Consider the following 18,514-nt stretch of genomic DNA (forward strand, 5'->3'; position numbering starts at 1 on the left):
CACACCACTTTTAATCCTGAAAGAAACATTTCTCATTTTAAAAAGCAAGATCTTCCCATATATCTACCAGAAAGTGCTTTTTCAACATCCAGGCAGACACATGTCCCTCGAGCAGGGTGTAACTAAAGTTTTACCCTTCGAACAGGGTACATCAGCATCACCACCTTATCCCAAGGTAGGTTTAACAGGTATGAATTGCCTGCCAAATTACTGACCTCCCAGTTAGCAGAACCCTCCGAATTTCTATCACAGAGGTACAAAGAAAGAAATACGTTGATGCAGGTAACAGCTGGAACAGGACTCTTTCACTTTGCCTTTTATATTTGAAAAACTCAATCATACTTTTTACAAAACCAAGATTGGCTTTCTTCCTGCCTAACCAGATCAAAAGCTTTTATATTGAGATAGATAACTATTTCCCAGTGACTTGAATAACATTACAAGGAAGCGGTATTCCTCTCTCTCATTTAGATTCAATGTGACCTTTCTGTTATTAAAGATGAAAACAACACAATTACTAAAGATTAAAACAAGCACTTACTTTAATAGGACAGTCAAACGTCTCATGAAACTCTTCCGCTGAATATAGTCCAAACACCTGCACCTGAAGAAGTATAAAAAAAGCCAAAAATAACTACTTGACAATTAAAGGTGTCTGCAAATCAGAAACTAGAAGATTAATTTGAATGCTTAGAGTTACATCTTTCTTCCTAAAGGAAAAAAAAAAAGATCACATTTCACAACTCAGAGTTAAATTGAGACATTCTGGGCTTCTTTTATGGCCCATCTCTGACTGTTTGCAGCAGTGCAAAAGTATTTATTTGAATCTTTCTCTTTTCTTCTTTTTGCTACAAAGACAGCAAAACCTACAAGTTCCTTTTGCTTTAGGCTGATCAAATCTGTTTAACAGATACGGATCTAAGTAAGGTAAGAGCAACATAATAACATTCGGGAAAAGATAAATTAAAAACTCTTCCTTTCTGAGAAAAAAAACCGTAGGATTTTTTCCCCTTCAAGCAATACAGGCTTTACATAAGAAAAAAGAAACTTGTGACAATAAAGCAAAACCAGTCTGAAAACCAAGCCCTGTAATGTTTCTCTGCATTCTTTCCTCCGCCCAAGTATATCCAGTGCTATTTTGTTTTATTCTATGACCATTGGAAATGTCTTTCTCTGAAGATTCCTCCTTTCCCATGTCTGCTGATGTCCCAATACATTTAATAGTCAGCACATAAGCTGTAACCATGAGCCATCAGAATACCTACCAGGATTAATTCATCTGAAGAAGACTCCACATTTAAAACCAAAAACAGAATAAGCAAACAAAACCCCAAGTATGTTTCTACTCTCAAGAGAATTACGTAATTTTAAATGTTTTCTTCCCTTTACTTATAGAACAGGCACAAAAGTATCAAGTGTCAAGCAATATTATTGAGACTTTGATACTTTTGACTACAGAATAGGCTTTTTCAAGCTTTAAGTACAAGCTTCTTTATCCAATAGGCAACATTCTTAACGCCAGTTCTCAGATGAGTCAGTTGACAACTGAGTTCCTGCAAAACTTAGGGAGTAAAATAGGGCTGCAGACTTATGGCCAGGAATTAGCAGTTGATTTACTAATTATTATTTCCACAAAGAATAGCAACTGGTTTGCCATTTGATTGTGATTTTAGAGGTTTCCACCGGTTGCCAGAAGCTATTGGAAATGGGAGAAGGGAGAAAAAAAAGAAAGAGCATCCCATGGAGCGATTGGTGGAAAACTGTGATAACAAATGTACTCTAAAAGGTTCTCAGGGTTACTCAGTCATCCTTATTTTCTGGAAAAGATAATCCCTTCAGTAACTCTGCTCTGCATGTTCAACAAGTTGAACTCTAAGATCCAAGAGATCTTTTAACTTTACTTCTTTCTCTCTCCACATTCCCTTCATGATACTTTCAGGAAGAAGGGAAGGGGGAGAACCAAAAAATAAGAGTAACAAAAAACACCCACAGAAACCTCTACACAAAGATCTGCAGAGCAAAGCCATTAAATACAACTAACAGGCCACAAAAAGTGAGGTTTAATAGCTCTAAAAATATCTGTTCAGAGGAAAAGAACCCCAAAACTTCCCGCAGACAGTGAAGGAGATGGTAAAAATAGTAGATTTCAGGTAAACTACAAGGGGAGCTAAGCCATCAGTGAGGAACTAAGCCATCCTCAGAGTGGCTCAAAGTTCAGCCATCTCAGCAAAGTTAAAAACATCTCAAACCACCTCATCTCCCTTTCAAGCTTGTCTCCTGGATACATCTCCTAAGCAGCATTATCAGCTCTGCCCATTACTCATTAGCGAATATACTGCTTCTAACAACACGCTTTAAAAGTACTGCTGCATGCACTGTGTAGGGCTGAGCTACTGCTCCAAAGGATTAGAAAATCAATATTTGGAGACAGTGAGATGTATCGCAAAGCTGTGATTATGTAAAGCCAACCAAAGGCTTGTATTTGAGTTGGGCCTGGCTGCAAGCCTAGAAAACCTTTGGGCTGGTGTCTAGAGGATTTTGTTTTCTGGGGTTTTGTTTTCATCAGTTGGCACAGCACATCCAATGCAACAGACCAAACAAAATGAGAAACAGAGGAAAGAGAAAATAAGACAGGGAGGAAAAGAAAAAGGAGGAAAAAAAAAGCAGAGACATGGAAATAAGGTTAAAACACAACACTGCGAATTCCAAGGAAGCAGAATCCTCAAAACTGACAAAACACCTCTCCCAAATTACAACTCATTGATGAAAATTAACATGAGCAATGGTGCCTTCAACATTTTCATAATACTGCATCAAACATGGCAATGATACTCCTTAAAGAGCATGAAAACAAAATGGAGCCAGTTAACTAAGGAGGAAAAAAAAAAACTCAGCATAAAATATATGTTATCATGTGTACTCTAGGGACACCATATAACAAGTTTATTACTTCTGAATGTCTTTTACTCTTCAGAGAGAAAATGATTTTTTTGATATTACAAACCCATATTGGATTTATCTATTTCTACTTTCTATGCCCACTTGGATCGAGATGGTTTTGAGTAGCTAGAAACAGGACTTCACAATGAGAGTCCACTATATTTTTCCAGTCTCATTTTAAATATCCAGAACCCACCACTGCAGTGCATCCAGACTTAGCTGTTTCTTTGCTTCCACATGCAGAAGAAGCAGACAACTTTCAGCGACCAAAAGCCAGGAAAAGGGCGCAAATTTATCACTGTTATGAAATCACGTAAGAGCATTAGCAAAACTGGGAGTCAGATCCAGGTTTTTCAAGACACCATATAAGTAGGTAAAAAAGTAGCCTGAAACGCCCTCCGCAACTCTAAAGCTGCAAGCCTGCTTCCCCTTCTATTCATTCCAGCACCAACATTTTCCTTTTATACCTTAATGTTTCAACACCCAGCCATTGGCCAGACTACAGTATTGGTGGTGGTTTTGATTTCTGTTCCTTTCCATGCCAGTGGTGACCAACTGCAGATGAGTTGCTTGGCAAGGAAGATCTTCAAAGAGCCAAACATGCAGTACAGGGAAGCTGCAAAGTGGCTTTTCTGGCCAGCAAAGCACTTGCTGGACACGTATGACACATAGGTGCCAGGTCTTGACATTAGGTCTGGATGCTGCCCAACAAGAGCGTTAAGAAGAGCCTTAGAGCAGCACTGTGCTACCCTCCCAGTCTCAAAACTAGTTTGAGAGTTAGGAAAGGAAAGAAAAAAGTAGTAAAATAAAATACATCAGACTGCAGTACAGAGGTGAGGAGGGTGTTCTCATCATAAGGCCTTCCTTCAAGCAGACAAACAGTTCCATCTCCCTCACAGGGGATCCACTTTGATATGGGAAAATGCACTCCCTGCCTACTGCAAAAATCTTTTGCAGTGGTCTAGAGGATGTAATTTCATTAACTGGTAGAAAATACTTGCATCAGCCCAGATGGCTCTAAAGTCACAGGTCCTTGCTTTTTGGCTGTTTAAAACCAGTTTAAGAAAACCAACCTGTTGCGCTTTTTCCTTATTTCTTTCTTTGAAAAAAAAGGATTTCAATATTTTTCCTTATTTATCTGAGTCAATGACAACCTGATAACCACTTGTACAAGTGTAAATTCTTACACTTGTACCACTGTAAGGAAAGACCGTGACACTTCTGTTATGACCCAGACCTTAAAAGTGCTACATTATCTGGCCAGGAATTTCTGCCATTTTCTTGCACAGTAGCACAACATACAATATGCTTTTTCACCCTTTTTAGGGATGCATTCTTTCATAGACACACATCCTTCTGGGTCAAGTGGGAAGTCTAACTTCTAAAACATCCAGATCTGTCAAACCTTCAAATGAGCTTTTCAGAGTAGAATACGGTGAAGTATCAATGCCCCTGGACTATATGAACACAAATATGATGAATATCGTACTTGCAATAAACCGGCCCTGTGTCAAAACCATTATCAGAATTAGCCCTGGCTTGGGAACCATAGCTTACAGTGCCTTGTATAGAATGTCACATACTGGATCTACATTACTGATTTCACTCAGTGAAGACAGAATCACCATTTAAAGTACTGGAGTCTTTTCAAATGCAGCCACACCAGAGTAGAGATTATGGATTTTTTGTTAATGCTTCTGAAATGATGTATTTTTAATAGGTATTTAATTTATGTAAAAACGTGCATGATATCACTGCCACATACATGTTTCAAGTCAGTAACCCCCAGTCACATTTGAGGAGCCCTTTACAGCAAATGTTTGCTTCTCCCAGCATTCAAAACACCAAAACCAACAATGCTAGCTCCACATTTTTATTACCTTGCACAATTACTGACCCTTCCCTTATCTTGCTCAGACAATTAGGACACTCTAGCTACGTTTCTCACAGGCTGTAAAATTCTACAACCCACTTTGATAGGCACTAGTATCCCAATTACTGTGTCAAGATACTGACATCAAGATATCTCAGAGAAACAAAAAGCTTGGATACATAAACTGGCTGCCTGCCTGTTGAGGAAAAAATCCCACCTACTTGGAAGGAAAAAACCCAAGCACATACAGTCTAAAGGGTTTGTTTCCCCATTTTGCCTACTATAAAATGCTATTTTGTTTTTAATTTATAGAACTTCTGCTGTATGGGATACATCCATTAGGATCATCAACATTCCTCCTCCCCCAAGTCTACTCTGTAAGAAATGTTCTCCTCAGTAAGTCAGGTGGATAAAGAGAAATGATTTAAATGATATTTTATGCACTGCACTTGTATATGAGCATTATATTTAAAAAGAAGCTTAAATACACCCCGTGCATTAGAATTTTATCATTACAAACCAACATTAGAAAAGGCTGCCATTGACTTTAAAACAAAAAAGACATTCTTATAAGTGGAAAATCAATCACCAAAACCACTAAATGTCACAGCTCAACATTCCAGAGAAGCACTGATAATTGTTAGTTATACACTGCACAAATGATATATGTCCTCAGTCAAGGAAGTAGGTGCCAGTTTTTTAGGAAACTGTACGTATATTGATTTTACATTTATTTAATGTGGCTGTTGTAAGACACTTTATTCTTCTGATAAACTATGATTGCTTATCAAAAGATTCTATAATTCAAGAGAAACATTCATAACGTGTGTGAAAATGAAAACCACCAGCCCACAGAAATCATGCCCACAAAATCCAATTTTGTGGATTTATAGCAGAAAGGCATTAAACTACTGTCTTGCAGGAACAGCAGAGTAGTCACTGAAGTATAACTGGCACAGCAGTAATGATTAAGGTGACATGTCCTCCTGCCACAGTTGTTAATCAGCTTAATACCAGTTACATTATTGACATACTTGTAATTACTTTTTCTATGGCACATTTGTGCAAAATACATTTGACTTTAATTCTGAGTATTCAAAGGTGAGCTCAGTTCTCAAAATGGATGGTGAAAGTGGTTGTGTTAAATGTAGGAATTAACTCCAAAGGTATCACAATTATCTCAAGTGTAATACTGAGGACTACCTGCTACCTTATTAAAGGTATGAATGGGTTTGTTGTACCTTGCCATCTTCTGAGCAAACACCCATGTGTTCTCCACTTTCATCCAGGCTGATCTGATTTATCTTCACTGGGCTCTAGGGAAAGAAGAGAAAAAGACTACTAAAGATCACTAAAGTTATATCACCAATCACATGTTTTAACTCTGCCCCCTTCCAGAGAGTCGTGTCTTGTGTAATGTTTAGTTGCATGAACCAAAATCCCCCCCAGAATAGATATTTCTGTGACAATGCCAACAGACAGCCTTCTTTCCAGTCCTTTGCCTAACTCAGAAAGTTGGTATTTTTGCACTTAAATGCTTCAGCATTCTGGAGCTCTCTTGAAGTGAAAGGTTCCTAGACCTTGAGCATCTGGGCCTATGCACCACAGCTGTTCATTCAGACCCTCTCCTGCTATCAAAGGTCAGCATAAAACACACTGACCACCACAATGCCCCTGAAAATTCTTCTGGTTTGATCTGATGGCTATACTGGTTAATTATTTCTTCCTCTAAATCCCTTCTGCTTCATTCAGTTTTGCCTCCAATAGTGTTTTCAGAAGCGAAGATTAGGAAGTATTGAAGTACAACATAGGTGTACTCATTCTCAGATAAATGCTGAGAAAAGCCTGAAAACTGCCCAGATTTAATAAATTTTCCTTTCCCTATCCAGTTATACTTTTGGTTCTAGCCACAACGCTATACGCAACTGCTACTGCTTACTTTAGCTTAAACATCTATCCTTACCTTAAGTACTAAGGATTACCTTACAACATCATTTAGGTAGTATGATGCATATCCTCTTGCATCCAAACCCCATTCAATTATATTCAAGTACCAAGAACCTTCTTATATACCATGATCCTGATTTCACATTCGGGAACAAATACCATTTCAAGCATCATTGAAGGATCTTTGCCCACGTGAGTCTCTCATACACTTAAGAACAACTTTTCTTTCTCTCATGAAATCTTGATTGAACCATGAAACAGATCGCTTCTGTGGTTCTGAGCATGACAAAAGAGAAATCCACCATACATTTGTGTGAAAAGAAAGTGTCACTGAACAGTGCTGGAGTCATGGGGTCACATTAGACGTTACACAGCCGTGTTTAAAATATCACAGGTTCCTATATATGCTATGGCAGTTGGAATTACATAAAAAGTACATCATAAAAATTATATTAAAAACACAGTGTCCAGATAGACTATCTACTGGAGATAAACTGAGGTCTTCTCAAAGCCTTTGGAAAGCTTTTCCCCTTAATTCACACACAAAAAAAATCATTCTAATCAAAGTGAAACAACTAAGCCTGCACAGAAACACTTGTCTGTTGAGTTGGAAAAAGGATGCTTCCAGCCCTTTTGCCTTCCCACTTCCTTTCATGCAGGAGACACCACCCTTGGTCTCACTTTGTGTTATCACTAAATGCTACGTGGAAATACCACAATTACTGCCTGTCACAAAGTGGTCTTTTCCCGAAAAACATTAAAAATAAAAACATTAAGAATTACAACAGCGATCTCGGGACAAAGTTCATTAGGAACATATAATCCATGTAAATATTACTCAATTAAGAGATTCTATTATCTTAAAACCCCACACCATAAAACCATAGGCAGCTGCATATAAGATGTTGAGGAAATTATGAATAATTATTTAATTAGCACTATATTGGGTCATTTTTTCTTAACCTAATGAGAACGCCTAGCTTTAGGCAAACAACTGAAAACACACAATTTCTTTGTGGTCACAACCACACTTCCAGTACTGCATCAATAACAGTAACAAAGTATTCCTAAAGCAACATAATTCAAATGTGGCAATAAGGAGGACCCTGTTAGTTAGGAATGGAGATAAAACCACAGTGATTAACCTGGAAACAGCTTCAGAATTTCCTACAGTGTGGAAGTTCCGGCAAAGAGGGAAGAAACACCTTCAGCTGAATTTCCATTAGCTGCAGTTTTCTTTCTGATGGAGACATGTTTGGAATTCTGGACAACATAAGTAAGTTTGACTGCTCAAAATCAATAACATCAAGCTGACACTACAGAACAAAAAAATGTTACCTTAATGGAAGAAAGAAAAGTTGAGGGAGAGGGAGAAAAAGCTAGAAGGCACCTTGCACAAAGATCTAAATGCAGGCTTTTGCAAACTCCTAAATTTAAAGGAAAGTAAAATCAAGTACTTCCAAGCAAAAGTACCTCATGTGATAATCAATTACCTAATGTAAAATGCTTGAAATAAAGGCACTCAGTATGGATTATGTCAGCTCTTCAATTAGGAGTAAATTCACGGCCACTCAGAAAGCTTCTTTTAATTGTGTTCTTTGTGGCAACTCCTTCTCCCTTGACACTCATCATCAACCCACCTTATACTATCAGTCCCCCAGTGGTGAACCTGAGAAATCAATCTGCTAATGTATAATTTGTAAAGCTCCTCTGACTAACAAATGGATAATTGATTCTTTCACAAATGCTGCATCCCAATGGATATGAAATGGATGAACAAGAAACACAAGACTGGATTTCACTCCAAATCTGTGAGAAATGCAATATTTACAAGCTAGGAATCTAAACGTTTTAATAGTTGCCTGCGACTTCATGCCTTTTAGCCATGGTTAGCAGGCAAGCAACATGCACATTAGGAGTGTGAAAAGCAAAGCAGTGTTCAATCATACTTACAGCAAACCTCATTTTACTTCTAGAGGTTCTCATTGCTAATACAACCCCCTTAAGCAGCGTTTTCACCCACCTTTAAGAAGAATTTTCAGAACCTTTTCTTAAATTAACCCAAACATTTTTATTTGTCTATCTATACACACCCCCATATACATACCAAAGAAGAAAAACACTCAGAGGTCTTCCCTGCTACATTAATATCAATCAGGATCTACATAACCAACGTGTCGCTGTTCTCCATACTAATTCAAACTGAGCTTGAATTGTAATTGAAAACAAAATAAAGTGCCTATTTGTCATCTATTCATGTTTCCATCTTCATGGCATTCACATAAACAAGCATGTAGAACTCCAATGTACATCAGTCTGCCAAACCAATCCACTATTTAAAATGTTACCCCCTGGAGTAAGGACTACCATTTTTATGTCGGTATTATTTGCACCATGGTGGAAAAACCTAGAGTACAAAATACTGATGTGTAAACAGAAACTGCCTCAATATTAATGTCATAACTAAGCTAAGATTATCTCAAATACAAGCTTTGCTCTAGGTAGGATGAGGCCTTGAATAGCGACCCAAAAATTCAGCTTTCCTATCAATAAATTAGACCTTCTAAATACATCAGCACCACTGAGTCATGAGAAACAGACAATGCCTTTAAAACTACTGGGGAAAAAAGGAAACAAACAAACGAAAAACCAGGTGAGTATTAAATATTCTCTTTTTTCAAGGGTGCCTTTCCAATCCAAAATGATACCCTCAGCCCACCGAGAAGAAAGCCTAATCTACCTAACTTGTCAAAAAAGAAGTCCTATTTTTCAGGGCCCTTTCATTTTGGTAAGTGATACAAGGTGACAGCAAATAAACCAGATAGTGAGAGAGTCTTCAACTATTTAAAAAGAAGAAGAAGAAAATAAGGTGTTCGAGAGCCAAGTACAAATGTGTTACATGTTGTTTTCCCCTGTTTTGACCTCACAACACTGCTGCCCAGAAATGTCTCATACCGAGGAGCTACCTTTAAAAAGAACAAACTGAACCTGTGCACTTTCCTTGCCTTAGATGCTGCAGTGTTGCACTGATTTATGAATATTTTGCATATTTGTAGAGTTTTACTAATAAAACAGAGGGAAAAGCAACACAGAAAAGCCAATTCTGATGCTGTACCATGGTTTACCTATAGCAAGGTAAAAGTACGTGCACACACAACTGAGAAACATCACCTAGTGACACAAAGGTTTAAACCAAAAAGGCAGCTTTAAAAGACACAGTTGCTCACCACTGCCTACAACAGAAGCAGTATACTCTGAATTTGCAACACTTAATTTTGATTTGATGAAAATTTAATGAATCTTGATGAAAATGTGCATTTTCTAAAAATTCACTAATATCCACCCCAGAGGTTTTGTTCAACAGTACTGGCAGAGAAATTCAGGTAAATAAGTGGGGATTCCTGCTCCAGTGCTTTTCCTATAACACTCTGGAATCTGTCATTCTCCAAATGAAAAACGGGAGATTATATGGGTTAGAAAAAAAGGGAGGAGGCAAAGCTGGAGGGAGGAACAAGGTCTGGGACACAGAACAATAACATTTACTTCTATTTTGTCTGCAGAAAGGCAGGCCTCGTCTATAAGAAAGATCTCAAAAGCTTGCCTAAAACTAAGGGAATATGAGGACAAGAAATTTCTCAGATATAGTCTGAGAAAGTGAGAAAGACCAAAAAGCCCACAGTGATTTCAATACATTCCACATCAGTGAATCCCTTCATATTGTTTGTCAACTACAGGAACTGAGGAAAAAGAAAGAAGAAACATGCAAGGGAAAAAAAAATAACAAGGGATCTCCTTAATTCTGTAGCAGTTGCTAGGTAATCAGAATGCTTGTCTAGGAACAATGGAACTATTACTGAAAACAAATCTGTACTGGAAGCCTACACTGCTTCCTAGGAGAGTTTAACTGTTAGCCAATTCCTTACAGATCCAAAGTAGAATCTCTTCTTTATTAATACACTGGTGTGTAAGGAGATACCCTCCTGCGAGCTCTGTGTGCCAAAGCAAACTACTCTCGTTTCCTCTCCTCCTCAAGTCCCCTTCACCATCCACTGTATAACTGCAGGGCTTCAAATATGGTATGTCCTAAGCTTGCCTCTGCTCTCAGTGTATTAAAGCCATCTGAGAATATGAAGCAATATTCCCATCACACATCCATGAGGACTGCTGAGGCACAGGCATAGGGCTCAGAAAGGGCTGCGGGCAATGACTACGTATGTCTTACTCACAAGGCCCAGAACAGTGGGAGAAGACTATCCCAGGCAATCTGGAAGTTCACCTCACTGATTTCTTTAACTGCTTTCTTCTCAGAATGCTTCTCCAAGCACAATGAAGTTCAAGAATTCATCACTGAGCATTAACTTATTACACAGACTCCTGAATTATAAATTGGGCTTTGAAGAACAATTCAGAAAACATTCCTAAATCCCTGAGGAAGGAACTTATTGGGGCAATTTCACAGCTTGTTTTTAACAGAACACCACCACCATCATTAATGTATTTAACAGGAGTTTGTAGAATTGTACCCCCTGAAGTCAAAAGCATGAGATTTTTTTTCTCCATTTCTTGATAAGCCCCATTTCAGAGACATGACTGATGAGAAAGGCCAACCAGGTCATACAGTGCAAGTTATTGCCAGGACAGGTTTTCTTTAAAGAAGCAGCGTCTCTTGACTATTCTTCTCAGGGGTCAGGCATTGCTGGCCTAACATCATTTCCAGGAAGGTTGTTCATAACACTCATGATGCTCATCCTCATCCCTGACCTAACACAGGACAGAGGACATGACCACATGGAACCTAGCATCTCTACTTCCCCATACATTCCATTTCATAACCATTATTTTCTCCACAACCACATAGTTTTCTTCCTTCTATCAGCTCCTGCAATGAAAACCTGCACTAAGTACTTTTTTTTCCAGTTATTTTAGCCTGTCAACCATTCTACTACAGACAATGTTTCCAATCTGATAGCTACTGACATCAGTGAAAAGATCTCTCACCCATGGAATCAGACAGAAGCAGAAATACTATAAGAGAATGAATTCCCCCTCCTGACTAAAAAATACGTAATTAGTCACATCCCTGGCATAAATACTACACTGGGTGATCAATGCTGAAGTTCAGACAATGGCTAGATCACCATTTTCCATGCAAACATTTGATTATCAACCCTGGTATAGATTGGCACAAGTCAGAGCAATAATAACACACATTTTCTCCTTACTGGAAGCACTGTATTCTCTTTTGACACCAACTCTGGAACTTCCTATATTTGTAATTTCATCATCTGGGAAAGCCTCACAAACCCACCAGAGATACTCAACAATGGTCAGTGTAGTATGTCTGACTCCTGGCAGGATGCTAAAGACATGCAAATCAAAAATGATTGGGGGGGGCGGGAGGGCTAAGGGGGAAGGAGGAGAGTACTCTCATATGTAAAAACTATGGATCATGAAGTGCATGGTAACTTACTGTCAGTAGCATACTGTATGCCATATCCTCACTGTGACAGTAGGATAGGGAAAGTTAAACCTGAAGATAAATTGATCCTGTGCATCTTCCTCGATGCACTTACATACAAAGAGGTGCTATTTCAATACCAGTGAAGTGTAGACATGATTGCTTATTAAAAAACTTTATTTCAAGTAGATTAAAAGAGCAGAGATTCATTCATTCATCCATCTTCACAGCTGCAGCAACCACAAACTTCAATGAGCAACCAGTTTAGGGTTACAGTGGTGAAACTTCCACCACCAAAACAATGATTTCTGAAACTTCTTGTACTTTTTATTACAATGGAGATGGCCAGCTTGGAAGTAGTTACTTTTGTCAGCAGCCACTCTGAAAGTATTAACACCCAAAATTGGTCAAATCTGGACTGTCAGAAATGCAATAACTAACTGCTATACACACTGTCATGTCTTTTAAAACAAATAAGTCTCATTCTTCAGAAAGGAATCTTTATCAGATCTACAAAGTTCATTATCAATAATATCTTACCCCCATTGGAAAAATGCTTAGTTTTGCCTTCATGTTTTGTTCATCATATTATGCCCCTGTTATGTCATTCTGTGTTTTTAATAGTGCTGCTTTTATATTGTTAATGGAAACAAAGGGCTGTAGCTCTATCATTAATGTCAACTTGTATAAAAAACATTGTCCTCCAGAACTCTGTTCCTTTGGACTTTCTAACTAGGAAAACATTTTCTAATGCAAATAATATTTTATTAATGCTGTAAATGCTGAATAATTCTGACAGGCAAACCACTATTATTTTGTGCATGTAAGTGCCTGCCTTCTTTATTGAGGAAAATGCCATCTAGGTATGTAATACCCCATTTGAAAGGAAAACAGCTCTAGGAATCAGCAGTATACTAGCTTCTTAGGAATTAAACCTTTCCAAATCCTCCCTATGCTTTTAAAGGTTGCTAGGGTTTAGAAAATGAACATCTTTGTTATCAGTCTTTTATGAAGAGACTTTATCAGTGCTACCTGAAACCAGCTGCTTTGTTGCTGCTAATAAAAAATCTGGAGCAACTTGGCCCAGTGGTCTAACTATGTGTCAGCAAAGAGCACTTAGGGGGGCTATGAGACAGATGCGGCACAATATGCTTCTGAGATGACTGGCAAATCACTGAACATATGTCTTGTACCAGTCAACATCACCTGGTCAAACCAGAAATTTCCCAGTAGGGCAGGGACATCCCTGATAGTGAGAATCTGTTCTCGAGAACGGTTCTTTGAATATCAACAAGCATTAAAAGACAAATGACCTAACAGCATCTAGTCTTTCTTATCAGGGACTAAGCTCTGGAAAGCACAGAAACATGTTCCTTATTTAAGAGTTGTTTGAAATTTTTAGGGAGTTTTTTCAGGCTCTCTTTAAAGTGCCGATTACACTCTAGAAAAGTAATGTTTTGCTTAAATCAAGAGATGAAAAGAATATTGTGCACGATTGGTTTGTATGTCTTTGAAATTAGAAACTGTCTTTCTGTGCTTTTCTTCAAAACAAATAAATTTTGTTGCCTAATACTGTTGTCCAATTATGGTGCATAGGGCATTCTTTCAGAGAAAAGGTCAGTAACAGTTGCAAAAATAAATTACATTTTCTAAATAATCACAAGATGTAGCATGCATTCAAATGGTACCAAACCTGGATGGTGAAAGAGAAGGAAAAAAACCCACACAACTGTTTGGACAATATTGATGTTTCTGCATAATGTCACAAATAATTTTGTTCCAAGATATTTGAAATGCCACATGTAAATTCACTTAGCAGAATTACAGACAGGTCCTCCACTTGATCTTTCACAAAAAGAAGACTCAGGGTTCCTATAAGGTCTGATGAAGAAAAATGAAAAATACATTGGAAACTTTGACCTTCCATTGACCAACGATGCTGTGTTACATAGTAATGTATTCACGTCCTTCATGTTTAGCATTCTCTCACAATGAGATATTCCCCACACACACCTCAGAACTTTCCAGATTTCAATTTTGAGAAAACACAACGAATATGATAGGACCCAACTGAGTCAAGAGAACCTGACTAGTTGCTATGTTTAGGTGACTGTACCAAAACAGCATTCAGGCACAACACTTCACCTCAGTAAGAGGTGACATTAACAAAATCAATGACATTGAAACAGACTTGCTAAGGTACTTTAAATGTAATACCTTTAGAGTTGGTCATGAAATGCAACTGACATACAATAGGATACTTGCTCTGTAGAAAAGCGATGAATACTGGAGAACAAAGGGAAACTTCTTCTATGTTCCTATGTTAAAAAAATAGAGGAACAACAATATACATTTGGAGAGTAATGAAGCTGCAGAACAATCATTCAGTCTAAAGATGGGGCTGAATGTACCTCTCAAAAGAAGCTACATGGGCAACACAGCTGCTAGCGAAAAGTTCAAAACAGAAGGCAGAAACAATTGCAGTCCCAGAAACAGCTGATAAAGTACATCGGCTTTATACATTAACTGAAACAAATTCAATCTACACCATTCAGCTACTGTCTGTTACTGCACAAGCATGCATTTGACTTATATGAGCTAAAAGCATTCAAGAAATAAATGGCTGGACCATAAAAGCCCTTCTGTAGCTGAACCCACACTTCCAACTAAACTTACATTATTCTGCACGAAGCTACAGGGTTACTGAAGCTACGAGCTTGAAAAAGTAATTGAATGAAATGGTCAGGCTTTCCTCAGTTTTGAGCTTATAAAAATTAATCATACATGATACTACAATTGCTTGAAATTCCCATATTACATCTATACTCCAAGCAACATTTCTAGCAATAATGAATCCCTTCCACGTTCATTGATCTCCTTGCTTAAGTAAAAATTTAAGCAACATCCCCTTCAAAGGTAGGTTACATACAGTGGATACATGTGCAAAATATCTATAAGAGGGGTATTTTTGTTTCAGTTGTGTCAGACAAGAAACTCATCTAGACCTATGGAATAGCGGCCCTGACAGCATCATTTTTAACTGTCTAAGCAAGCTACCTTACTTCTCTTCCAGTGTCTGATACCCAGGTACACTATGATTCCTGCCAATGAAGGGTCCTAATCTTCAATAGCTCCACAGTTCCCCCTGGAAACACTCCAGGTCACAAACAATCTAATAAACACAGTACTAGCACACTGCAAGACATTCTCTCCTAGCCTTCATAACATCCAAAAAGCCAGAATCAGAAAGCCATCTGAGTTACTCCCACAACTGCCGTAAAAACCTCTGGATTTCCAAACCATCTGCAGTTAAGATGAGAAGACAAGCAGACAGAGGCAGAAGAAGAGCTATCAAATTGGGTGTAGACATCCAAATCTTATGAGCAAATTCCCAAAACAGATGTCACTTCTTCTCCAGTTTCTCCACTGGGCAGAGCTAGGGGTTAACTTAAAGTCTTGAAGCTAAAAGACTACACCAGCCATTTGGGTGGGAGATTCCATAGAGAGAAAGGAAATCTGTCCCTTGCATAGACATTCACTCCTACTAAAATCTTTATTCTTACTTTGGTTCTTGGAGCCTACATGCATAGCAGCCTGCCTGGTTTTGTACAAAACACAGCATTTCAGCTTCAAATTTAACAGGCTCAGTGACACCCTGCAAATACTAACACACAGCTACCCAGATCTTTACTCTAAATTCTGTTGCTTCACTTCATTTCCCAACTAAGTCTTCTTTCACAGTCTGACAGTGACAACTAAAATGATGTAGTTAAAGTAATAAACAGAGAATTTTAAGTAGCCTGTCAAAATAAGTGACGTTTATATCATCTTACTCTTAAACTTATGTAAAGTTCCATTCAAAGTAACTTCATTATACAGTCAAATGCTGAAAGTTACCTTCCCCATTGAAAGACGCTGCATTATCTCTCACAGCCGTCAGTGGGCTCCGCATCATTTCCAGCCAGAGCATTTAGTGCTGTTCCCTCATTAGAAATATGCTCTTGTAATTAATACTCTTTCAAAAGCAAGTCAACAGAAAGCTGACATTTTGTTTGCAACCTGCTGTATTACCAGCAAAATCAGCACGCAACTGACTGACGTTCAAGCAAGCAACATACTTGCAAGGGCAATGATACCACCACAGAAGCAACTCCCCTTTCATTTTTCAAGGTAGCACAGATGATCTAGTGGTTTGGGATTTCTGCCACTCCAATTAAAAAACATAAAGGAACATATAGTGCTACACAGTGTGGGACAATTAGAAAAAAAATGGTGAGGCCAGCAAAGAAATATATGGTGAGAAGAAATGCTGCATGAAGGGGCTTCTACTTAAAGTTTCATTCTTTCTGAAACTCCAGCTGTCTTGAATAGCTCACAAATGTTGCATGCTAAAAGGGACTTAAATTTCTTTGCACTAACAGAAGCTTTTATAATGCTATTTAGACTATTTTCTAGGCTCATGCATCACCTCTGAAATATCTCCAATGCATTAAACATTTAAATTCCCCCTACTTGTAAAATAGACAATGTTTCCCCTTCTCACAGAGCACCACTGCCACCAGCCAAGACTTCTTACTAGTTTTGCTCCAAGCTTGATCGTTATTAGAAGACCAGAATGAGGGCAGGTTATCTTGCCCTTTGAAAGGTTTTTGATTTGTTACTTAACTAAACATGTTTGTACAGCTTTCTTCATATCTACAAGTCCTTAATCCACAAGATGTCAGTTGAGGCAATAATTATATTAATAAATTGTAGACAGCCTAAGAAGAAAAGAAAGATGGAGAGGCATTTGGAATTAACATGCTGTGAATCAGTCCTAAATCATCCTCTGTCAGTGGCATTAGCAGGCTTTTTTTCCTCCCTTTCTTGTTGCCGTTTAGTAATAATTTTCAGTACGTTTGACACATTTCATCTCACTCAATGCACTGAACCCTAATACAAGAGAACATCAGTTTGTCAAACATACGTTATTTGAGGATGCATATCAGTTAATCTTAGAAGGCTGACATTGTCAAAGACAGCCACACTGGCAAGAGATAAAAAACACAACAGGCCAGGAAGAAAGAGGGATCACGCGAGAGCACAGCATGGTTGCTGAGATATCAGCACCACTCAAGGCCAAAGCACCCAAATTCCTGCCTCTCAATTCTCCCCAAACTAAAAGTCTGTCACATCAGTTTCAAAGCACACACTTTCATTGCTGTTGACAACAGGACTTGCAAACTTGAAAAGACAAGTCATCCACATGGCACAGGACCCAGCAGCAGGTATTTTCTGAGCAGGATGAGAGCAAGGCCCTCTTCTGAAAAGACATTTTAGTTGTCTACATTAGCTTCACAGGACCCTGGGTGAATATTTATGGGTCAAAGCAGATCACATGATTAAATCTTTGCAGCCCAAGGCCAGTATTTGAAATTCAGGTTACTCATATTCATTTGCTGCTGTGGACATTATGGAGGGAAGTCTCAAAAGGTTTCTTTTAAACAACAAACAAAGAAGCATGTCACAACAGCAGAGGTTACCGGGATGCCAGCCTTTACATTATAGTGTTTCTTACAGCTGTTTTTAGGAATATAAAATGCTAAATGAATGCAGTCTTTAACATGAGGGCCATCATGAAACAACTGTCCATCCTTGGAGATTATGCAACATACCTGTGAGTTTTCTCCCTCAAAGTTCATGGGAGCTGGAGACATGATACAGTAATTATGCTGCAAATCCTCTGAGAGCAGCCTCTCTTTCTGTTTTACAATTTGATTCAAATTAAGATGTGAGTCAACACTGAAAGCAAATGATTTATTATGAAAACAAGTTTCTTATTTCTTCACTTTCCAAGCCCATTTATATTACTGAACATGATTATCTGAGATTAGGAAAACAAAATGGAAATCAATAGGACTACGGTAGTAGAAATAGTGGTTTTCTACATATATTTAATATGACCTTGCATTAAAACAAACTTTTTAAAAAGGTTGAAATAAAACCCTCTCTCTCCATTCTGGTGTATTCCACATACTAACACTACTTTAGATCTAGCAAAGTTTACATTTTCCTGTGTACAGTTTGGTTTTTCTATTTATACATTTAACAGACATAGATGTATAGATAAGTAATCATTTCAAAAATAACAAACAAAAACCAAGCAACCCCCTGAAATATACAGATGAAGACTCAAATGCAGAACTATTCCTTGAATTACTTCTTTCTCTCAGACAAATGGCTTCTTGTTCATTTCTGCTATCACACAAGACAGAAAATTACCTGCTGAAAAGATTCTTTCAGAAAGAAAAACTTCT

The 18,514-nt window shown here is 38.1% G+C and overlaps 1 protein-coding gene across 1 annotated transcript in view; it reads right to left on the reverse strand.

The window, feature by feature from the left end:
* The window catches only part of VPS41 (VPS41 subunit of HOPS complex), a 95,030-nt gene that overhangs the window by 54,828 nt on the left and 21,688 nt on the right, over window positions 1–18,514 (reverse strand). Inside the window, exons 5-6 of the mRNA XM_005146981.3 lie at window positions 6,055–6,129; window positions 542–604 (exon numbers count right to left, since the gene is read on the reverse strand). Of these exons, the coding sequence (XP_005147038.2) occupies window positions 542–604; window positions 6,055–6,129 (138 nt within the window). The remainder of the gene's footprint in view (window positions 1–541; window positions 605–6,054; window positions 6,130–18,514) is intronic.

Source organism: Melopsittacus undulatus, chromosome 1 (genome assembly GCF_012275295.1).
Source record: "Melopsittacus undulatus isolate bMelUnd1 chromosome 1, bMelUnd1.mat.Z, whole genome shotgun sequence".
In the NCBI taxonomy this organism is placed as follows: Eukaryota; Metazoa; Chordata; class Aves; order Psittaciformes; family Psittaculidae; genus Melopsittacus; species Melopsittacus undulatus.